The 24441-nt window shown below is 42.4% G+C and overlaps 1 protein-coding gene across 2 annotated transcripts in view; it reads left to right on the top strand.

Annotated features, from left to right (window-relative positions):
- TDRD12 (tudor domain containing 12) overlaps nucleotides 1-24441 on the top strand; it is a 99739-nt gene that overhangs the window by 34811 nt on the left and 40487 nt on the right. For both annotated transcript variants that reach the window (XM_010367008.2, XM_010367009.2), the window contains exons 9-11: nucleotides 8997-9094; nucleotides 9669-9745; nucleotides 13726-13806. In XM_010367008.2, the coding sequence (XP_010365310.2) occupies nucleotides 8997-9094; nucleotides 9669-9745; nucleotides 13726-13806 (256 nt within the window). The remainder of the gene's footprint in view (nucleotides 1-8996; nucleotides 9095-9668; nucleotides 9746-13725; nucleotides 13807-24441) is intronic.

Genomic DNA, 24441 nt, shown 5'->3' with positions numbered 1-24441 from the left:
GGGAGGTGTCGTTCCCAGCCCCCCGGGAGTTGCTGAACTGGGCCATCGTGCAGTGTGCTTGGCTCAGCGCCTCACCTGTGGCAGCCTCAGCACATGTGGCCTCTGCCCCAGATTCTCATATGCCTCTTGTAGGGGGTCCTCAGGTGAGAATTACAGCAAAAGGTGGAACCTGCTGTTGATGGGAGTGTATTCTTTCGTTTATGTTCTTTTTCCATTGGAGGAATAAAAATACCAGGCACTACATCCTTGTGTTTAATTATCGCATGGCTTTCCATTGCGTGATATGTCAAAATTACTTTCAGGAGTCCCAGCTTGCTGGGCAGTAATTGTTTCCTGCTTATTACAGTCAGTACTAGAATGAACTATGCTTATCTTTGAAAAGGAAAAGGTTATGGTGAACAAAAACAAAAAAAAGATAATGTGAGGTGTGACTGAATTGGCGTGTAAAAAACAGAATTATTAGATGTTACTTTTCTAAGTATAGATTTCCCTTTCCTATAATTATTGTGAGAAGGTACTTCAGTTATATTTCAGTTAGTTTTTGGTGTTTCTCTTTGAAGTTGCCTAATATTTTTAAGAATCAAAGTATAATACTTTGCTAATACTTGATTTGCTAATACTTGATTAAACAATCACATATTACAGAAGAGCTACAGTGAAAAATAATTTTTTTTATTTGCAACCTCTTCTTACCCCAGAATGTCCCCTAGAGATAAACTCACTTTTTAAAGTTGTTTCTTTTGGTAGTTATCTCCAGATTTTAAAATAATTATGTATATTTTACTGTTACTAGGCTTCTTAACTTTAGACATTATCTTGATTTCTAGGGCAGATTCGCTCTCATGCCCCTGACCCATATTCATTCATTCATCAAATATTTATGAAGCCCTCAGTGTCAGGTGCTTTTCTAGGGATTCTTAGGAGGGAAACAAAGTCTCTGCTTCCATAGAGTTTACATCCTTCTTCTCAGTACATTTTTTATTTTACAGTAATTACAAACTTACAGAAAAGTTGGAGAGTATTACAAATTACTTTTTCCCCAAACCATTTAAGTTGCTAACCTGATTCCCCAATACTTAAGTTTTTCCTAGAAAGAAGGACATTCTCAAAATATCCACAATACAATGATCAGAGTGTGAAGACTAACATTGAATATTGTGATCATGTAACTCCCAGGCACCATTCAGATTTTGCTGATTATCCTAATACTCCCTTTATAGCAAAGAGACATCATTTAGCATCACTTGTTTCATTTAGAGAACACGTTTCTTTAGTCTTTCCTCTGGGACATTTCCTGAGTCTCCTTGATTTTCATGACCTTGCACTTTGGAAGATTACAGACATGTTATTTTGCAGAATGTGTTCTGGATTTTGGTCATTCTAATAGGGGTGCAGTGGAATATCATTATTTCAATGGGCGTTTGTCTAATGACATATGATGTGAGCATCTTTTCATATGTTTATTTGCTGTTGGTATATCTTCTCAGAAGAGATGTCTCTTCAGGATTTCCTTATTTATTTATTAATTTAGAGATGAAGTCCTGTGCTGTCAACCAGGCTGGAGTGCAGTGGTGTGATCTCAGCTCATGGCAACCTCTGCCTCCCAGGTTCAAGCCTCCTGCCTCAGCCCCCTGAGTAGCTAGGATTAAGGCATCCGCCACCATGCCTGGCTAGTTTTTATATTTTCAGTAGAGACGGGGTTTTACCGTGTTGGCCAGGCTGGTCTCGAACGAGCTCAAGTGATCCACCCACCTCAAATGATCCGCCTGCCTCGGCCTCCCAAAGTGCTGAGATTACAGGCATGAGCCACCCACCGCGCCCTGCAAAAATTTTGAAGGTCTGTTATTTAGGTGCATGAAGGCTTAGAATTTTTATGTCCCCATGATGAATTGCTTCCTCAGTCATTGTTAAATGGCTCTCTTTATCCCAGATAGTATTCTTTGTTCTGAACTTTACCTTAATATTAATATAGCTGCTCTAGATCCATTTTGATTAATATTAACATATATCTTTTCAGTGTCCTTTTAGTTTTAATCTATTGGTGCCTTTATATTTAAGGTGGAGTTCTTGTAGGGAGCATATAGTTGTATCTGATCTGTCAATCTCTGTCTTTTAATTGGAGTATTTAAGTCATTTCTATTTAATGCAATTTATTTAAAATTTTTTGTCATTTAAAATTATTGTGGGCACATGGTAAGGATATATATTTATGGGGTACATGAAATATTTTGATACAGGTATACAATGTGAAATAAGCACATCATGGAGAATGGGGTATTCATTCTCTGAAACTTTATCCTTTGCATTACAAACAATCCAGGTATATCTTTAAGTTAAGACTTACAATAACCCTGTTGTGTTATCAAATAGTAGGTCTTATGCTTTCTAATTTGATGTATGATGTTGGCTCTTAATCTAGCATCTTGCTATTAGTTTTCTGTTAGTCTCATCTGGTTTTTGTTCCCTTTACCCTATTTTTTTGCTTTCTTTTGGATTAAGTGCCTTTTATGTTCCATTTTAACTCCTTTGTTAGCTTATTAGCTATAACTTTTTTTTTTTGAGATGGAGTCTCACTCTGTTGTCCAGGCTGGAGTGCAGTGGTATAATATTGGTTCACTGGGTTCTGGTGATTCTCCTGCCTTAGCCTCCTGAGTAGCTGGGACTACAAGCATGTGCCACCATGCCTGGCTAGTTTTTATATTTTTAGTAGAGATAGGGTTTCACTACGTTGACCAGGCTGGTCTCGAACTCCTGACCTTAAGTGATCCGCTGGCCTCAGCCTCCGAAAGTGCTGGGATTACAGGAAGAAGCCACAATGCCTGGTCAGCGATAGTTTTTTGTTTTGTATGTTTAGTGGTTGCTTTAGGGTTTAGAGTAAACGTCTTTACTTCTCATAGTCTACCTTCAAGCAGTATTAGGCACTTCATGGATAGCATGAGGAACTTAGCAGTAGCCTCCTTCCATTTCCTCCCTCCTGGCCATTGTGCATTTGTCATGCATTTTTATTTATTTATTTATTTATTTATTTATTTATTTATTTATTTATTTATTTTTGAGACAGAGTTTTGCTCTCGTCATCCAGGCTGTAGTGCAGTGGCGCCATCTCAGCTCACTGCAGCCTCCACCTCCTGCGTTCAAGCGATTCTCCTGCCCCAGCCTCCTGAGTAGCTGGGACTACAGATGTGCACCACTACGCCTGGCTAATTTTTGTATTTTTAGTAGAGATGGAGTTTCACCACGTTGATCAGGCTGGTCTGGAACTCCTGACTTCAGATAATACACCTGCCTCGGCCTCCCAAAGTGCTGGGATTACAGGCATGAGCCACTGCACCCAGCCTGTTGTCATGCATTTTAATTCTACATTTATTAGAAACCCCACAGTACCTCATCATTTTTTATTAAGTAGTCAATTCTTTCTCTCTTTTTTTGAAAGAAGAAAGAAGTTGAATTCTCTAACATGTCATAAGCAGTGCAGGCAGGTTATCAGAGTCTGCTCTTTCTGTCTTGTTGGCCTTGCCATCCTGAAGGTTTTGCCGCTATCCTCCTGTTCCAAAATGAGTTATCATTGTGTCTCCCTTCCAGCTAGCTGGGGGGCAGGGGGAAGAGGTGAAGGGCACAACTCAGAGGTTGCACATGGTGCTTCCTCTCTCATTTCTTTGGCCAGAATGTTCTTGGGCAGCCATGCTTAGTGGGGGATGAAGCTCTGGGAGAGGTTGTCCTTCTTTTGGATTGCCAGGCTCCCAGTAAAAATCAGGGGTTCTGTTACCTTAGAATTAGAAAACTGCAGGCATGGGCCATATCTGGCCTGCCACCTATTTTTGTACAACCTGTAAGCTAAAAATGATTTTTCCATTTTTAAATAGTTGACAAAATCAAAAGAGAAAGAATATTTTGTGATGCATTAAAATTATATGAAATTGTAATCTCAGTAGTTACAAATAAAGTTTACTGAACATAGCTGGACTCATTTGCTTACGTATTTTATACAGCTGCTTTTGCGCTGTTGCAGCTGACTTGAGTGGTCATGCCCCAGGCCACCTGTCCTACAAAGCCTGCAGTATTTACCAGCTGGCGCTTTGCAGAAGGAGTTTGCTGACCCTGATCTGGAGCAAGGACTGAATGATATTCCAGGATAACTAACAGACCCTGCCACACTCCCCAGCACAGAGACCACAGATTTTGTGTGTCCCTTTAAATTCTATTTTAAAGAGATTTTTAAGATAAGAAGATATGTTTTTATATTTACCTTCATATTTATCATTTTTGGTGGTCTTTGTTCTTTTTTTTTTTTTTTTTTTTTTTTCAGAGACAGAATGTTGTACTGTTGCCCAAGCTGGAGTGCAGTGGTGTGATCATGGCTCACTGCAGCCTCAAACACCTCAGCCTCCCGAGTTGTAGGGACTAGGCACACACCACCATGCCTGGCTAATTTTCAAAATTTATTTAGAGACAGGTTTTCATCATGTTGGTCAAGCTGGTCTCAAACTCCTGACCTCAGGTAATCTGCCCGCCTCGGCCTTCCAAAGTGCTGGGATTGTAGGCGTGAGCCACTGCGCATTGAGGTCTTTCTTTGGATTATTTTGCTTGGATGGAGCACATCCATAACCTAAGGGCAGGGTATGTGGGTGCTGTTTCTCAGCTCTTGAGACCTGTTACTCTCATTGCAATGGCAGGGGTGGCCTTCTGGATTGCAGATCACTTTCCTCATTACTTATGACACTGCACATGTTTTCATGTTCCTGTTGGCAATTTGTCTGTTCTTTGTGAAATTCCTGTTTACATGTTTTAAAACTTAGGTTTTCTTATAATAAACTTTGAGAGTTTTTATTCTTTATTTTATTTTTTATTGAGACAGAGTCTCCCTATGCTGGCCAGGCTGGTCTCAAACTCCTGGCCTCAAGCAGTCCTCCTGCCTCGGCCTCCCGAAGTGCTGGGATTATAGGTGCAAGCTACTGTGCCTGGCTGAGTTTTTAAAATATATTCTGGAGATGTCATTTGTATTATAAATAAATTTCCTTCTAGTCTGTGGCTTTTCGTTTTCTTAATGGTATTTTTCAGAGGAGAAGTTTTTGATTTTTGATGAAGTCTAGCTAATCACTTATTTTTGTTTTAGGATTTTATGTCCTATTTAAGAAAACTTTGCTTTCTCTATGTTTTCTACTTTTGGCTTTTACATTTAATTCTAGGATCTATTTCAAGTTAGCGATGTGAGGTAAGGGTCAGGATTTGGTTTTGTTTTTTCCATGTGGGCATCCAGTTTTTCCAGTATGTATTATTTTGTATTTGTGGAGCTACATCTTCAAGGTAGATTCCTGGAAGAGGGGTCTCTGGTCAAAGAATGGTTTTATCCCTGTTGCCAGATGCTGTGGGTACTGTATCATCTGGGAGTCTCATGGGAATCTAGGAGACTGCCTGTTTGCCCACGCCTCACCAGCAGAGAGTTTCAAGTTTTTGGATCTTTTTCAGTTTGCAGTGAGAAATAGTATCTTAGATGAGTTTCCATTTGCATTTCCCTTATTATGAGAGCCACTTATGATTCTTTGACAAGTGATTTTTTTTTTTTTTTCAGACAGAGTTTTGCTCTCTTTGCCCAGGCTAGAGTGCTGTAGCCTGATCTCGACTCACAGCAACCTCTACCTCCCAGATTCAAGTGATTCTTCTGCCTCAGCCTCCCGAGTAGCTGGGATTACAGGCATGTGCCACCATGCCTGGTTAATTTTGTATTTTTATTAGAGACCGGGTTTCTGCATGTTGCTGGTCAGGCTGGTCTCGAACTCCCGACCTCCGGTGATCCACCTGCCTCAGCCTCCCTCCCAAAGTGCTCGGATTACAGGCGTGAGCCACTGTGCCCAGCCTTATTGTGATTTAATGTATATTTGGACGTCTTTTCATTGTCTCATTTTGTGGGTTTTTTTTTTTTTTTTTTTTTTAGACAGAGTCTCACTCTGTCACCCAGGCTGGAATGCAGTGGCTCACTGCGGGCAGTGAGATCATGGCTGACTGCAGCGTCTGCCTCCCAGCTTCAAGCACTTCTCCCACCTCAGTCTCCCAAGTAGCTGGGATTAAAGGCACGCATACCTTGCCTAGCTAATTTTTGTATATTTAGTAGGAACAGGGTTTCACCATGTTGGCCAGGCTAGTCTTGAACTCCTGACCTCAAGTGATCCACCTGCCTTGGGCTCCCAAAGTGTAGGAATTACAAGCGTGAGCCACCACACCTGGCCTCATTTTGTGTTTTCTGTTGACCATAATTTTTCTTTCTATTTTGTTATTTTCTGCCTCCTCTTGAATTGACCATTTTCCCCCCTCTTCCTTTTTACTCTTATAGATATTGCATTTCATTTCTCTTAGTCTTAAATTTTATATGTACTTATACTTTCTAATGAAGTTTCAAGGTAATCATTGTCTGTCCTGACATCAATAACGTCACCTTTTCTAAACTCCTCTTTTTTTTTTTTTGAGACGGAGTCTTGCTCTGCCGCCCAGGCTGGAGTGCAGTGGCCGGCTCTCAGCTCACTGCAAGCTCCGCCTCCCGGGTTCACGCCATTCTCCTGTCCCGAGTAGCTGGGACTACAGGCGCCCGCCTCGTCGCCCGGCTAGTTTTTTGTATTTTTTAGTAGAGACGGGGTTTCACCGTATTAGCCAGGATGGTCTCGATCTCCTGACCTCATGATCCGCCCGTCTCGGCCTCCCAAAGTGCTGGGATTACAGGCTTGAGCCACCGCGCCCGGCCTAAACTCCTCTTTTCGTTTCTGTTCTAATTTCTAGAATTTTAATTTAACTTATTCTTTTGTAAATACATTTTATGCTCAGTTTTTCTTTAAGTTCTTTGGAGTGGAATTGCTTGGGTTCGAATCCCAGATCTGTTATTTACTAGCTGAATAAACATGGGCACATTATTTCACCTTTCTGTGCTTGCTTTTCCTAATCTGAAAAGGGGGAAATAATTGTGCCCATCGAGAAATCACATGGAATTCAATAAAGTACATGGTACCTATCACATAGAATTGAATCAATTCATATAAAGCATTTAGAATAGTTCTTGATATAAATACTAAGTAGATGTTGATTATATAATTAATATTATTGTACTACTGGTTTATTTTTCTCCTTCCCCAAGTATATACTTTGTAGTTCTTTTAGTAGGGGAGTGTCTTTGTTCACGTTGCTGTAGAGGAATACCTGAGACTGAATAATTTAGCAAGAAAAGAGGTTTATTTGGCTCACAGTTGTGCAAGCTGTATAAGAAGCATAGAGCTGCCATCTGAGTATGGTGAGGCCTCAGGAAGCTTCCAAACATGGCAGAAGGGGAACAGGAGCTGCATGTCACTTGCAAGAGAGGAAGAGAGAAAGGGGAAGGAGTGCTAGGCTATTTATTTATTTATTTATTTATTTATTTATTTCTATTTTTTGAGATGGAGTCTGACTCTGTCACCCAGGCTGGAGTGCAGTGGTGCAATCTCAGTTCACTGCAGCCTCTGCTTCCCAGGTTCAAGTGATTCTCCTGCCTCAGTCTCCCAAGTAGCTGGGACTACAGGTGTGCATCACCATGCCTGGATAACTTCCATATTTTTAGCAGAGACAGGGTGTCACCATGTTCAGCAGGCTAGTCTTGAACTCCTGAGCTCAAGTGATCACCTACCTCGACCTCCCAAAGTGCTGGGATTACAGGCATGCCACTGCGCTTGACCTCTTTGGTTTCATAAATACTATTACTTCTTTTATTTCTTGGATATTTTAATTAAGTTTATTTGAAAAGTCCTTTTCAGACAGATGTTTTATCTTCATATCGTCAGATGTGAATATTTCTCTCCCAATCTCCTTTTTAAAAAAAAAAAAAAAAACTCTTTATGATAGCATTGAACTACTTTGTGGACTTAGTGATTTTTGTTTGAGAGCTTGTCTTGTATGAACGTTTCTCTCGGCGAATTTTAACTACCGCCTCCATTCCTGGTTCCAGAGTTTATCTTTTTGGCTAAAAGGTTGTACCCTGATAATGTAATTCCAAACCAGAAGACCACGTGACATGCAGACTTGGGTTCCAAATTACTTTAAAGAAGGGTTAGGGCAGGTTATAATATCATTTCACGTTTCTAGTGCTGCTGCTTATTTCAATGACTTATTTAATAGGTGAAAGGTGTCTCTTGTCAATTTCAATTTGTGTTTATTTTATTAATAGTAGGACACTTTTCTAGAATGCCTCTGTATTTCCCTAATACATGATTGCTGGGTAAAACAACAGCCATTTTATAATACTCATGGGTTCTGTGGTCAGGAATTCAGAACGGGCATGGCAGGAGGGTTTGCCTTTGTTCCACACTGTCCAGGGCCTCAGACAGGGAGACGTGAGGGCTGGCGGTAACTAAGCAGGGGCAGTGATCTGAGAACTCAGGCACGTTCTGGCAGTTGATGCTGGCTTTTGGCTGGGACCTCAGCTGGGGCTGTCATCCGAAATATGCTGGCAGCCTTTCCATGTGGCTGCTTTCCCACAGCGTCATGGCTGGGCTTCAACTGTGAGCGTCCAAGACGGCAGATCCCAAGTATGCAGCCTTTTGGTAACATCGCTTTAGAAGTCACACAGCACCACTTCCATGTTGGTTATGAGCTCACCCAGGTTCACGGGAAAGGAACACAGAGCCCACCTCTTGGCAGGAGGCAGAGTCACGTTGTAAGAAGAGCCTGTGTGTTGGGAGATGTTGCCATGGTCTTCTGAGGGAAATGTCATCTGACAAGTTGGGAAAATACTGTTGTGTTCCATTATTAGTCAGCTGGTATGGGAATTTTTAGAACATTTTAATTGTTTTTACATGAAGGTTGAGACAAAATTTTAAAATTTAATCCCCTCAAGTAAGGTTTACTACAAATTCATATTCCATAAAAATTTCACATATTAAGATTTTATAATGATATTTGCTTTTATTATATTCCTTTTTATCCTGTTTTCTATTAATATCACTTTTTGGTGTAGCTTTCTTATTACCATTTTTATTTTGCAGACAAAGCTGTAAAATGTAATATGGATTCATTCAGAGATTCACCTAAAAACAAATCTGAAAAGAAACACCATTGCATCTCTTTAAAAGATACAAATAAGGTTGTATTTTTAAAATGTTCTTTCAATACAGAGTTCATATAGCGTTAGTTTTCAAATTTTCTCTTTCAAAATCTATCTGAAACCAAAAATATGTTTTCTATTAAAAAATCGTTGGCCATAATAGTTTCCTATAGTTTGCTTATTTTGAAAGGAGAAAGTAGCTCCAGCTTCTTCATGTCAAGCTCTTGTTCTCGGCCTAGTTTCCTTTCTACAAAATTGGATATTCATCCTCCTTTTAACGAAGGTATGAAAATCTGGGATTCCAGGGCACCGTCATAGTGAAGTGCAAGTCTAATCTGCTCTCCGTCCCCTTGACAAGATAGGTGAAAGTAATTGCAGGACATTTTAAATACTGATGATCTGGAATGCCCTGCCATTTGGATGTTTAATGTAGTATAGCAATGGCATAATCACCCAACTTGCCAGTTTTTTGTCTCTCCATATCTGTGTGTGCATGAAAGCTGTCTGGGATGGTGGTTCATGAGAATAACTCCCATGGAATTTTGCTTCTAAAGGAATGTGTATTATGTTGCTGGCGTATACATTCTTTCTGAAAGAAGTTTTTCTTTTACAGTGTGTTGAATCTTCAGCGTACTGGCCAAAAAAAAGAGGCATAACCATATATGCTGATCCAGATGTACCAGAAGGAAGGTATGATTTGAAAATTCAAACTGGGTGTGGTGGCGCTTACCTGTACTCCCAGCTATTGAGGAGGCTGAGCTGTGGGGATTGCTTAAGCCCAGGAGGTCGAGGCTTCAGTGAGCTATGATTGTAGCACTCCAGCCTGGGTGACAGAGTGAGACTGTATCTCTAAAATAATAATAATAATAATTCAGTGTAATTGACAAGAGACTTAGGATGATACTGTCTTATACAGTGTTCTATAAAATGGATGATGGGAAAATAGTTCATTTTCAAAGAGTGGCCCAGGAAATTTTGGTTAAACATTTAATTTAAAGGAAAAATGTGACACCTGGTTGACAGCAAAGTTGACTGAAAACTGGTAGTGGCCCTAGAGTCTGTCTCCTCTTTGCCTTGTTGGACAGAGTTGTCTCGGTAAGGCAGGTCTGAAGATTGGCACCGAGTGGTCCTGATGGGAGGGATGGCCTCACGTGACCAGATGGCAGCACAGGGTGGGTGGTTACCCGGGGCGGAAAGAGAAGGATGGTTTCATGAGTATCAGAGGCTGGGTCTGTACTTTGTCCTCTTCAAGATACATGTCAGTGACATTAATGAAATTGCAGAAAGGATGTAATATTGTACCACCTCATGAATGGTCTAAGAACTCAGTAGACTTTCACACTTCCCCTCATGGACTTTATGCTGTGGTTGTCATATGTTGTACTTTTACATGTATCATAAATGCTAGACTCTATCTCACTTTTATTTAAATAGTCAATTATATTCTAGAGAGAGTTAACTAACAAAAATATCTTCTCTCTTTACCTACGTGGTTGCATTGGTGTTTTTTACTTTGATGTAGATCCCTATTTCCATCTGGTATTATTTTCCTTCTACCTAAAGGGCTTCCTTTAATATTTCTTGCATTGCAGGTCTGCTGTTGATGAACTCTTTCAGCTTTTTTTTTTTTAAAGTATTCATTTTAGGTTCATTTTGAAAAGGATACCTTTGCTAGGTGTAGAATTCTAGGTCGACAGCACTTTATGTAAAGATGTTGCCCCACTGTCTTCTCTCTTGCATTGTTCCCAGCACCGCCTCTGCTGTCACCAGTGCCTTTGTTCCTCTGCCGTTTCCTCTGACTGCTTTTCAGATTTTCTCTTGATTACTGGTTTTAGCAATTTACTTATGATATACTGGCTAGGCATGGTGGCTCACGCCTGTATTCCTAGCACTTTAGGAGGCCAAGGTGGGCAGATCACCTGAGGTCAGGAGTTCAAGACCAGCCTGGCCAACACAACAACACACATGTGGCCAACACAACAACACAACACAACAACACAGCCCCGTGTCTACTAAAAATACAAACAAGTTAGCTGGGGTTGGTAGTAGGTGCCTGTAATCCCAGCTACTCAGGTGCCTGTAATCCCAGCTACTCAGGAGGCATGATGATTGCTTGAACCCAGGAGGTGGGGTTTGTAGTGAGCTGAAATCACACCACTGTACTCCAGCCTGGGTAACAGAGCAAGACTCGTCTCAAAAAAAAAAAATTGTGATATACCTTGCCGTCGTTGCTACCATATTTCTTATGCTTGGGGTTTGTTAATGTTCTTCTTTTGTATCTTTCTTACATCAGATAGTCATTATGTCTACAAATTACTTTTTCTGCACCGTTCTCTTCTTCCTCTCCTTTTAGAGACTGTGATGAAACAAATGTCAGATACTTTGATATTGTCCAAAAAGTCCCTGAGGCTCTGTTCATTTTTTCAGCCTTTCAATCTTGCTACTCTGCAGATTAATGATTCTACTGATCTGTCTGTACGTTCATTCTCTTCTGTCATCCACATTCTGCTATTGAGCCCATCCTATGAGTATTCTATTTATTATATCTATATTTTTTTGAGACAGGGTCTTGCTCTGTCACCCAGTCCCTCAAGTGCAGTGGAGCAATCATACTATAGCCTTAAACTCCTGGGCTTAAGCAATCCTCCTGCCCCAGCCTCCCGAGTAGCTGGGACTACAGGCATACACAACCACAGCTGGCTAACATTTTAATTTTTTATAGAGGTGGGTGTCTCGCTGTGCTGCTCTGGCTGGTCTCCAACTCCTGAGACCAAGTGATGCTCCCGCCTCGGCCTACCAAAATATTAGGATTACAGGTGTGAGCCACTGTACCTGGCCTATATTTCTTATTTCTAAAATGTTCCTTGTTTTTTTTTTCAAAAGTTTGTATTTCTTTGCTGAGAACTTGTGTGTTTCCACTCGGAAGTGCTGACCTTTTCTTCTTGCGGAGTGAGTGTCTGATGATTGCCACCTGGAGCCACCGTGGGTTGGCGCCTGCTGATTGTCGTTTCCCTTGGCAGTCGATCCGTTTTCCTGGGCCCGTGTGTGCTGAGTAACTTTGGACTTACTCTGGATATTTTGAGTGTTATGTTGCGAGACTCTGGTTTCTGTTCACATTCTCTAGAGAGCGTTGGTTGGTGTCGTTTGTCTTCACAGGAGGTCGGTACTTCCATGAGGTCCAGCCCTCATGTTCTGCCTTGTTATCTGTGGATGGTGGTGGCCATGTGATCTCAGGCTCTGGGCCCTTGATGCTGCTTGGGGACTGTTCTGCATCTGCATAGCTTGGGGCGAGTCAGGAGCTTGCGTTGGGTCATGAACCAGCTCTCTTTCTTTTCAGAATTTCCCTCACAGTTACCAATTTCTGGGGGCTCCTTCCTCGTGTTCCTCTAGCCAGATAGTTTCTCTTGGAGACATTGGTGTGCAGTAATGTGGGATTGGGATACCTTGAGAATAAAACAAATAAGGGAGAAAAAAGGTGGAAATTTTCCTCACACAGTCTTTGGACCACAGCTCCCATCTCCCAGTTCCTCTGGCTTCAGGTGCGGGTTTTCTCTCGGGGTCAAGGTCACCACACTGCTGTTGCTGTTGCTGAATGCAGCTCCAAGATCAGAGCTGGCCTTGGGGCCCGGCGAGGAAAGAAAAGAAAAACAATGGGGATTCCCCACACTTTCTGGTTTAAAGGGCGTCTCTTCCCGCTTCTCTGGCTTGAAAGAGGGGGTCTCTCCTGGAGGTTCTTGTGTCTGCATCTGCCACATAGTCATCCTGAGGTCAACACAGAGAGACACAGAGAAGAAAAACCAAGAAAGTCCTGGTGACTGTGTTTTTTAGGTGTTCCACTTCTCTCGCCTGCTGTTGGGGCCTCATCCAGAATCTCTAGTTGTGATCAGCAGGCGAGAGAGGCTGTGGCAGGCCTACTCCGTCCTGTCCAGCACCAGCACCAGAAGTGTCAGAAGTGACTTTTATACTTAAAGAACTAAGCTCCGGTTCTCACAGAAATGTGCTTATGTAGATAAACCAATTCCTAAGTGGTGCTTCTTAAATTTGTAATCCAGAAAATAAAGATATTTTCAGGATTGAGGTAAAGGAGTTCACAATTTTTCTTTTTTCTTTCTTCTTTTTTTTTTTTTTTTAAGACGGAGTCTCACTCTGTCACCCAGGCTGGAGTGCAGTGGAGTGATCTTGGCTCACTGCAACCTCCGCCTTCTGGGTTCACGCCATTCTCCTGTCTCAGCCTCCCGAGTAGCTGGGATTACAGGCACCCGCCACCACACCTGGCTAATTTTTTGTATTTTTAGTAGAGATGGGGTTTCGCCATGTTAGCCAGGATGGTCTCGATCTTCTGACCTCACAATCCTCCTGCCTCGGCCTCCCAAAGTGCTGGGATTGTAGGCGTAAGCCACTGCGCCTGGCCAATTTTTCATTTTTTTAAGAGACAGGGTCTTGCTCTTGTTGCCCAGGCTGGAGTGCAGTGGCACAATCACAGTGCACTGCAGCGTCCAACTCTTAAGCTTAAGCAATCCTCCCACCTTGGCCTCCCGAGTTGCTGGTGCCATAGGCGCATACCACCATGCCCAGTGTTTTTTATATTTTTATTTTTGTGGAGATGGGGACTCACTGTGTTGCCCAGGCTGCTGTTCACAAATTTTAATGAATTTTCTTTTCATTTCTAGTGCTTTAAGTCAGAAGTCAAATGAGAAACCTCTTAGATTGACTGAGAAGAAAGAATATGATGAGAAGAATAGCTGTGTGAAGTAAGAATTTTTTCCTTGGCTTGAATTGTGTATTGAAATAATTATAATAAAATTATAAACAAGAGAAATCTACACATTTTATTACTGATTTCAAACCTGCATTCCCATCAAAAAATAAATGTACAGTGCATCTCCTGTAGGGTCTGAGGTTAGTTTTTTCTTTTCCATCCACTTGGGCACATTTTTCTGTTTAAAGCTTTGTTCCAGTGTAAGTAGTCATTTTCTACCTCGCCTTCTGGATTCTCTTGGTAAAGTGAACAGTGTCACAAATGGAATTAGATACAGTTGATCTTTTGGGTCTGTTGATATTCTGTGGGTTGGTCTTTGCTTTCTTCCCAGTTCTCTGAGGCAACACTGCCAGAGAAACTGAGCAGTTTGCCTTGATTTTATACTTGTGTAATCTACAAAATATTTACATACCAATTTTTGTTTTGAGACAAGGTCTTCCTCTGTTATTCAGGCTGGAGTGCCGTGGTGCAGTCACAGCTCACTGCAGCTTCGACCTCCTGGGCTCAAGTAATCCTCCATCCTCAGCCTCCCAAGTAGCTGCGACCACAGGCATGCACCACCATACCTGGCATATATATATTTTTGGTAGGACAGGGTTCTCACTATGTTACCCAGGCTGGTCTCAAACTCCTGGTCTCAAATAATTCTCCCGCCTCTGCCTTTCAAAGTGCTGGGATTGCAGGCGTGACCGCAGCTCCCAGCCTCATGCCATTTTTATACTTTTTACCATATTGGCCTAATTTGACATTCCAAGTAACTGTAGCTGCCCTGGAGCTCCCAGAGGGACAGAGTGTGAGACAGGTCAGAGGTGAAAAGGTCCTGCTGTTTCCACTGGTTGGCCTGGGGGTGGGAGCCAGGGTGTGGACTCTGCTGCCATGTGGGCTCCCCAGCTTCCCAGAGGCCATGCCGATGGCCTGCCAGGGCTTCTTACCCTGGGAGTATATACCACCCAGTATTTCAAGGGTGAGGCTTTGAAAGCTTCCATGAGCCCACAGAGTTGAGGATGGCTGTTGATGCACCTGACTGACACCCCCCTCCCAGGGCAATCTCAGCCCTAATACCTAAAGGTTTTGCTGTCACCGTGGTTGTTTTCCTTGGAACAGAAGACCTTGCATTATCCATGCAGCTTATTTCTTTCTTTTATTATTTTAAATTATAACCAGGCAAATTAACCCTGGAATTTCTTTTTTTATTATTTATTTATTTTATTTTTTTAATTGGAGACGGAATCTTGCTCTGTCACCTAGGCGAGAGTGCAATGACGCAATCTTGGCTCACTGCAACCTCCACCTCCTGGGTTCAAGTGATTTTGTTGCCTCAGCCTCCTAAGTAGCTGGAATTACAGGCATCTGCCACCATGTCCAGCTAATTTTTTTTTATTTTTAGTAGAGATGGGGTTTTGCCATGTTGGCCAGGCTGGTCTCAAACTCATGACCTCAGGTGATCCGCCTGCCTTGGCCTCCCAAAGTGCTAGGATTACAGGCATGAACCACTGCGCCCAGATGACCCTGAAATATTCTGTTCCCTTTTATTTTCGTATTAAAAAGTTCTGTCTTGTCTCCTGTTCTGCTAAAATGCCCTTTACTTACAACCCACTGATTAAACAACATCAGTTATCCTGTCAGTCTCTGGTGGATTTCAGGGAACTTTGAGGTAGTTCAAGATTAAACAGCAAAGAAGGCTTTGAGTTTCTTAGGGACATGGGAATGACCTGGTGATCCTGGGACCCTCCCCCTTGACTGAGCAGAGGTCCTACATTGGCTGCACTGCGTCCAAAGCCTGGGGAACCCCGTGCTGTCATTTCTGGCTAGATAGCGAAGGTAGCCTGGAGGAAAGGGACCCTTTCCTTAAGGATGGCCAGTCAGGGACCCGCATTGCCGCATCCCCAAACCTCACTTGGTACTATGATAACGACTGTCATGATGTGGGCAGAGGGGCACAGGGACCTTGGCTCATCGCCAGAGGCCAGGTGTCCCACTAGCCTCCTCTGTGTGACACCTGTGGTTTTCTTTTCCTGTCTTTTTGTCTTGCTGATGGAATTGCTCAAGCCTGTAAGTACCAGCAAGCAGTTGTGTTTCTTTCTCCTTGGGCCTGTTCCTTCATATAACTCATTTGGAAACCCCCCAATTACAGTACATTCTGGAAGAGGTCACCCCAGATTCAGTCTGCCGCATTCCAGGATCACATACCACCATACCCTTGGGAATCCTGGATACTTGGGTAGCAGAGGGAGTGATGGGGCCCACACCCAGGTTTAAGGGCTCTCCTAGCGAAATTCTCTCTCTTAATCTTTGGGTGTCCAAGAGAAACTGCTGTGTTCTGCTAAGGGCTTCTCGGGGTGGCGAGGCAGTGTGGATTGGGCTGATACTGTGTTTCTAAGCTGGTGCCAGCTTCTGCCCAGCCCGTGGAAATACGCTGGGTGGTGGGTGAGTCTCAAATCTGTGTGGTGACTGTCGCAGAATTATTTTCAGGAGGATTTTGGACTTTGACAGTGCAGCCATATGTGCTGCGGGGAGTACTTTCATGACTGGTTAAGACGTCCTGGGCATAGGAGGGTGGAGTGGTGCCTGCTTGCCACTCACGTCATCTCTGATATTTAATGTACCCTGGAGCTCTCTCTGCAGTTCTTTGTCTTTCCATCTTCTGTGTCCCTCAAGCCTACTGTGATATTCATTCTTTATTCTTCTGTTGTCTTCCTTTAAACATTTTAACATCAGCCTACTTTGTACTGCCTACTGATTGAAGATGGAAAATTCTCCGAATAACCCTTTCCTTCCTTCCTTCCTTCCTTCCTTCCTTCCTTCCTTCCTTCCTTCCTTCTTTCTTTCTCTCTTTCTCTCTTTCTTTCTTTTCTTTTCTTTCTTTTTTTTTTTTTTTTTTTTTTTTTTTAACAAAGTCTTGCTCTGTAGCCCAGGCTGGAGTACAGTGGTACAATCTCAGCTCACTGCAACCTCCGCCTCTTGGATTCAAGCGATTCTCTTGCCTCAGTCTCCCGAGTGACTGGGTTTACAGGCGCACGCCACCATGCCCAGCTAACTTTTTTGTATTTTTAGTAGAGATGGGGTTTCGCCGTGATAGCCAGGCTGGTGTCGAACTCCTGATCTCAGGTGATCTGCCTGCCATTAGCTTCCCAAAGTGCTGGGATTACAGGTGTGAGCCACTGCGCCTGGCCCAAATATGCACATTCTTTGTGATACCATTTCAGTGTCAGAGTCTGAACAGCAGTGCATGTCGAAGCCTGGACTGAAATGCCCTTCATACAGGCTACTGAATCCAGGGTCGGACACTGTCCTGCCAGACCCAAGCCCTCTGCCAAAGAACACAGTGAGTGTTGAGGACGCGGCTCTCTTGTACAACCCTTCCTTCTCCCTCTTGAAATCACACCCACACTTCTGTTCTTCCCATGACCCCACTCTCCCTGCATCATGGTTCCGGTGAGATGAGTGTCTATTGTCCCTGGGCTGTGAGCAGGTGAGTGCTGTGGAGCTCTGCAGTCACAGAGCATGGCTGCTTCTCTCTTCTCACATAGCCTTTTGGTTTACCTGAAGTTAATAATTATCTGTTTTTTTCTTTCTTTGGGTTTTTTTTTTTAATGGGGTCTCACAGTGTTGCCTATGCTGGTCTCAAACTTCTGGCATCAAGCCAGACCTCCTGCTTCAACCTCCCGAGTAGCTGGGACTACTGTGTGCCACTATGCCTGGCTCACTTTCCTAAGTTTTTCATCTATCTTAAAGATTCATCTCCAGAATTCTTCTCTGTTGTCTAAACTCAGGTTCTCACTTGTGTCTCTTTGGAGATCTCTCCAGACACTTTCTGCCTGCTTTGGTCTGTGCCTGATGTGTCCTGCATTCATTGTCACCAACATCCTGAGATTCTCTGCATCTTTCTTGAATTGAATCTCCTCTTTTCCAGATCATCCATCTTATTCTTACTTGGTTTACTCCCTTGTTTTGGTGGAGAGCATCCTTTAGTAGCTCTCTAGGAAGGAAGACACAAAACATAAATTTTTTAGAAACTTTGCATAAATGCTTTTAGACTATCTTCACACCTGATCAATAGTTTGTCTATAAATTTTGAAGACATTTCTACTTCTAGTTTCTAGTGTGGAGACGTCCACTCTATTCTGATTTCTTATTCTTTATATATGACTCCTTTCCCTCTCTCTCTCTCTCTGGAAGCTTATAGGATCTTCCTTTGTTGCCAGTGTTTGGAAGTTTCCTGATGTTGTGCCTTGGCGTGGTTCTATTATTATGCTTGTCATTCAGTGGACCCTTCCAATGTGTAGCCTTGTGTCCCTTACCCCTGGGAAATTCTCTTGACTTTTTAGTTGTTCTCTTGTGCTCCATGTTCTCTGTCTTCTTTTAAGAACCTCTGTGACTCGTATATTGAACCTCCTGAATTGGTTGCGTAATTTTATAAAATATATTTTTCTTCTTCTTTCTTTTTTTTTTATTATTTAAGTTCTGGGTTACATGTGCAGAACGTGCAGTTTTGTTACATAGGTGTACATGTGCCATAGTGGTTTGCTGCACCCATCAACCCGTCACCTACATTAGGTATTTCTCCTAATGTTATACCTCCCCTAGCCCCCGACCTCCCACAGGTCCTGGTGTGTGATGTTCCCCTCCCTGTGTCCATATGTTCTCATTGTTCATCTCCCACTTATGAGTGATAATATGCAGTGTTTGGTTTTCTGATTTTGTGATAGTTTGCTGAGAATGATGGTTCCCAGCTTCATCCCTGTCCCTGCAAAGGACATGAACTCATCCTTTTTTATGGCTGCATAGTATTCCATGGTGTATATGTGCCACATTTTCTTAATCCAGTCTATCATTGATGGGGATTTGGGTTGGTTCCAAGTCTTTGCTATTGTGAATAGTGCACAATAAACGTACATGTGCGTGTGTCTTTATTGTAGAATGATTTATAATCCTTTGGGTATATGCCCAGTAATGAGATTGCTGGGTCAAATGATATTTCTGGTTCTAGATTCTTGAGGAATTGCCACCCTGTCTTCCATGATGGTTGAACTAATTTACATTTCTACCAACAGTGTAAAAGTGTTCCTATTTTTCCACAACCTCTCCAGCATCTGTTTTTTCCTGACTTTTTAATGATCGCCATTTTTTTTTTTTTTTTTTTTTTTGAGACGGAGTCTCCCTCTGACGCCCAGGCTGGAGTGCAGTGGCCGGATCTCAGCTCACTACAAGCTCCGCCTCCCGGGTTTATGCCATTCTCCTGCCTCAACCTCCCGAGTAGCTGGGACTACAGGCGCCCGCCACCTCGCCCGGCTAGTTTTTTGTATTTTTTAGTAGAGACGGGGTTTCACCGTGTTAGCCAGGATGGTCTCGATCTCCTGACCTCGTGATCCGCCCGTCTCGGCCTCCCAAAGTGCTGGGATCACAGGCTTGAGCCACTGCGCCCGGCCAATGATCGCCATTCTAACTGGCATAAGATGGTATCTCATTGTGGTTTTGATTTGCATTTCTCTAATGACCAGTGATGATGAGCATTTTTTCATATGTCTGTTGGCTGTATAAATGTCTTCTTCTGAGAAGTGTCTGTTCATGTCCTTTGCCCACCTTTTAGTGGGGTTGTTTGCTTTTTTCCTGTAAATTTGTTTAAGTTCTTTGTAGATTCTGGATATTAGCCCTTTGTCAGATGAGTAGATTGCAAAAATTTTCCCCCATTCTGTAGGTTGCCTGTTCACTCTGATGATAGTTTCTTTTGCTGTGCAGAAGCTCTTTAGTTTAATTAGATCCCATTTGTCAATTTTGACTTCTGTTGCCATTGCTTTTGGTGTTTTAGACATCAAGTCTTTGCCCATGCCTGTGTCCTGAATGGTATTGCCCAGATTTTCTTCTGTGATTTTTATGGTCCTAGGTCTTATGTTTAAGTCTTTTGATCCATCTTGAGTTTATTTTTGTATAAGGTGTAAGGAAGGGGTCCAGTTTCAGTTTTCTGCATATAGCTAGTCAGTTTTCCTAACACCATTTATTAAATAGGGAATCTTTTCCCCATTGCTTGTGTGTGTCAGGTTTGTCAAAGATCAGATGGCGGTAGATGTGTGGTGTTATTTCTGAGTCCTGTGTTCTGTTGCATTGGTCTATGTATCTGTTTTGGTACTAGTACCATGCTGTTTTGGTTACTGTAGCCTTGTAGTAAAGTTTGAAGTCAGGTAGGGTGATGCTTCCAGCTTTGTTCTTCTTCCCTGGGATTGTCTTGGCTATGTGGGCTCAGTTTTGGTTCCATCTGAAGTTTAAAGTAGTTTTTTCCAATTCTGTGAAGAAAATCAGTGGTAGCTTGATGGGGATAGCATTGAATCTATAAATAACTTTGGGCAGTAAGACCATTTTCACGATATTGATTCTTCCTATCTATGAGCATGGAATGTTTTTCCATTTGTTTGTGTCTTCTCTTATTTTCTTGGGCAGTGGTTTGTAGTTCTCCTTGAAGAGGTCCTTCACATCCCTTGTAAGTTGGATTCCTAGGTATTTTATTCTCTTAGTAGGAATTGTGAATGGGAGTTCACTCATGATTGGGCTCTCTGTTTGTCTGTTATTGGTGTATAGGAATGCTTGTGATTTTTGCACATTCATTTTGTATCCTAAGACTGCTGAAGTTGCTCATTAGCTTAAGGAGATTTTGGGCTGAGATGATGGGGTTTTCTAAATATATAATCATGTCATCTGCAAACAGAGACAATTTGACTTCCTGTCTTCCTATTTTAATACCTTTATTGCTTTCTCTTGCCTGATTGCCCTGGCCAGATAGTGCCCTTTCTCTTGCCTGATTGCCCTGCCCTTCTAATACTATGTTGAATAGGAGTGGTGGGAGAGGGCATCCTTGTCTTGTGCCGGTTTTCAAAGGGAATGCTTCCAGTTTTTGCCCATTCAGTATGATATTGGCTGTGGGTTTGTCATAAATAGCTCTTACTATGTTGAGATACGTTCCGTCGATACCTAGTTTATTCAGAGTTTTTAGCAGGAAGGGGTGGTGAATTTTATCGAAGGCCTTTTCTGCATCTATTGAGATAAGCATGTGGTTTTTGTTGTTGGTTTTGTTTATATGCTGGATTACATTTACTGATTTGCGTATGTTGAACCAGCCTTGCATCCCAGGGATGAAGCTGACTCGATTATGGTGGATAAGCTTTTTGATATGCTGCTGGATTCGGTTTGCCAGTATTTTATTGAGGATTCTTGCATCGATGTTCATCGGGGATATTGGCCTAAAATTCTCTTTTTTTGTTGTGACTCCAGTTTTTTTTTGTTGTGGCAGGCTTTGGTATCAGGATGATGCTGGCCTCATAAAATGAGGTAGGGAGGATTCCATCTTTTTCTGTTAATTGGAATATTTTCAGAAGGAATGGTACCAGCTCCTCTTTCTACCTCTGGTAGAATTTGGCTGTGAATCGGTCTGGTCCTGGACTTTTTTTTGTTGGTAGGCTATTACTTATTGCCTCAATTTCAGAACCTGTTACAGGGATTCAACTTCTTCCTGGTTTAGTCTTGGGAGGGTGTATGAGTCCAAGAATTTATCCATTTCTTCTAGATTTTCTAGTTTATTTGCACAGGGATGTTTATAGTATTCTCTGATGGTAGTTTGTATTTCTGTGGGGTCAGTGATGATATCCCCTTTATCATTTTTTATTGTGTCTATTTCATTCTTCTCTCTTTTCTTCTTTATTAGTCTTGCTAGTGGTTTATCTATTTTGTTGATCTTTTCAAAAAACCAACTCCTGGATTCATTGATTTTTTTGAAGGGTTTTCTGTGTCTTTATCTCCTTCAGTTCTGCTCTGATCTTAGTGATTTCTTGCCTTCAGCCAGCTTTTGAATTCATTTGCTCTTGCTTCTCTAGTTCTTTTAACTGTGATGTTAGGGTGTCAATTTTAGGTCTCCCTGCTTTCTCTTGTGGGCATTTAGTGCTATAAATTTCCCTCTATACACTGCTTTAAATGTGTTCCAGAGATTCTGATGCATTGTGTCTTTGTTCTCATTGGTTTCAAAGAACATCTTTCTTTCTGTCTTCATTTTGTTATTTACCCAGTAGTCATTCAGGAGCAGGTTGTTCAGTTTCCATGAAGTTGTGTGGTTTTGAGTGAGATTCTTAATCCTGAGTTCTAATTTGATTGCACTGTGGTCTGAGAGACAGTTTGTTGTGATTTCTGTTCTTTTACATTTGCTAAGGAGTGTTTTACTTCCAATTATGTGGTCAATTTTAGAATAAGTGTGATGTGGTGCTGAGAAGAATGTGTATTCTGTGGATTTGGGGCAGAGAGTTCTGTAAATGTCTATTAGGTCCGCTTGGTGCAGAGCTGAGTTCAGGTCCTGGATATCCTTGTTAATTTTCTGTCTCGATCTGTCTAATACTGATGGAGGGGTGTTAAAGTCTCCTATTTATTATTGTGTAGGAGTCTAAATCTCTTTGTAGGTCTCTTAAGAACTTGCTTTATGAATGTGGGTGCTCCTGTATTGGATGCATATATATTTGGGATAGTTAGCTCTTCTTGTTGAATTGATCCCTTTACCATTATGTAATGGCTTTCTTTGTCTCTTTTGATCTTTGTTGGTTTAAAGCCTGTTTTATCAGAGGTCAGGATTGCAACTCCTGCTTTTTTTTTTTTTTTTTTTTTTTGCTTTCCATTTCCCCCCACCTTTATTTTGGGCCTATGTGTGTCTCTGCACGTGAGATGGGTCTCCTGAATACAGCACACTGATGGGTCCTTGACTCTCTATCCAATTTGCCAGTCTGTGTCTTTTAATTGGGGCATTTAGCCCATTTACATTTAAGGTTAATATCATTATGTGTGAATTCGATCCTGTCATTATGATGCTAGCTGGTTATTTTGCCCATTAATTGATGCATTTTCTTCATAGTGTCGATCTTCACAATTTGGCATGTTTTTGCAGTGACTGGTAGCGGTTGTTCCTTTCCATGTTTAGTGCTTCCTTCAGGAGCTCTTGGAAGGCAGGCCTGGTGGTGACAAAATCTCTCAGCATTTGCTTGTCTGTAAAAGATTTTATTTCTCCTTCACTTATGAAGCTTAATTTGGCTGGACATGAAATTCTGGGTTGAAAATTCTTTTCTTTAAGAATATCGAATATTGGCTCCCACTCTCTTCTGGCTCATAGGATTTCTGCAGAGAGATCCACTGGTATTCTGATGGGCTTCCCTTTGTGGGTAACCTGACCTTTCTCTCTGGCTGCCCTTAGCAATTTTTCCTTCATTTCAACCTTGGTGAATCTGACAATTATGTGTCTTGGGGTTGCTCTTCTCAAAGAGTGTCTTTGTGGTGTTCTCTGTATTTCCTGAATTTGAATGTTGGCCTGCCTTGCTAGTTTGGGGAAGTTCTCCTGGATAATATCCTGAAGAATGTTTTCTAACTTGGTACCATTCTCCCCGTCACTTTCAGGTCCACCAATCAGACGTAGATTTGGTCTTTTCACATGGTCCCATATTTCTTGGAGGCTTTGTTTGTTTCTTTTTACTCTTTTTTTCTCTAATCTTGTCTTCTCACTTTATTTCATTAATTTTTACTTTCTTCCACTTGCTCAAATTGGCTGTTGAAGCTTGTGCATGCGTCACGAAGTTCTCGTATTGTGGTTTTCAGCTCCATCAGGTCATTTAAGCTCTTCTCTACATTGGTTATTCTAGTTAGCCATTTGTCTAAGCTTTTTTCAGGGTTTTTAGTTTCCTTACAATAGGTTAGAACGTGCTCATTTAGCTCAGAGAAGTTTATTATTACCGACCTTCTGAAGCTTGCTTCTGTCAACTCATCAAACTCGTTCTCTGTCCAGTTTTGTTCCCTTGCCTGCAAGGAGTTGTGTTCCTTTGGAGGAGAAGAGGCGTTCTGGTTTTTGGAATTTTCAGCCTTTCTGCTCTTGTTTCTCCCCATCTTTGTGGTTTTATCCTCCTTTGGTCTTTGATGTTGGTGAGCTATGGATAAGGTTTTGGCGTAGATGTCCTTTTTGTTGATGCTGATGCTATTCCTTTCTGTTTGTTAGTTTTCCTTCTAACAGACAGGCCCCTCAGCTGCAGGTCTGTTGGAGTTTGCTGGAGGTCCACCCCATACCCTGTTTGCCTGGGTATCACCAGCGGAGGCTGCAGAACAGCAAATATTGCTGCCTGATCCTTCCTCTGGAAGCTTCATCCCAGAGGGACACCCACGTGTATGAAGTGTCTGTTGGTCCCTACTGGGAGATGTCTCTCAGTCAGGCTACACATGGGTCAGGGACCCACTTGAGGAGGCAGTCTGTCCATTATCAGAGCTCAGGTGCTGTGCTGGGAGAACCACTGCTCTCTTTGGAGCTGTCAGGCAGGGACATTTAAGTCTGGAGAAGCTGTCTGCTGCCTTTGGGTCAGATATGCCCTGCCCCCAGAGGTGGAATCTAGAGAGGCAGTAGGCCTTGCTGAGCTGCGGTGGGCTCCGCCCAGTTCGAGCTTCTCTGCTGCTTTGTTTACACTGTGAGCACAGAACTGCCTACTCAGCCTCAGCAGTGGTGGATGCCCCTCCCCCCTCATCCCAGGTTGATCGCAGACTGCTGCGCTAGCAGCGAGCAAGGCTCCATGGGCGTGGAACCCACCGCTCCAGGCACAGGAGGGAATCTCCTTGTCTGCTGATT

This window comes from Rhinopithecus roxellana, chromosome 12 (genome assembly GCF_007565055.1).
Source record: "Rhinopithecus roxellana isolate Shanxi Qingling chromosome 12, ASM756505v1, whole genome shotgun sequence".
Lineage (NCBI taxonomy): Eukaryota > Metazoa > Chordata > Mammalia > Primates > Cercopithecidae > Rhinopithecus > Rhinopithecus roxellana.
Note: the sequence above shows the minus strand (reverse complement) of the source record. Positions and strands in the feature narration are given on the sequence as shown.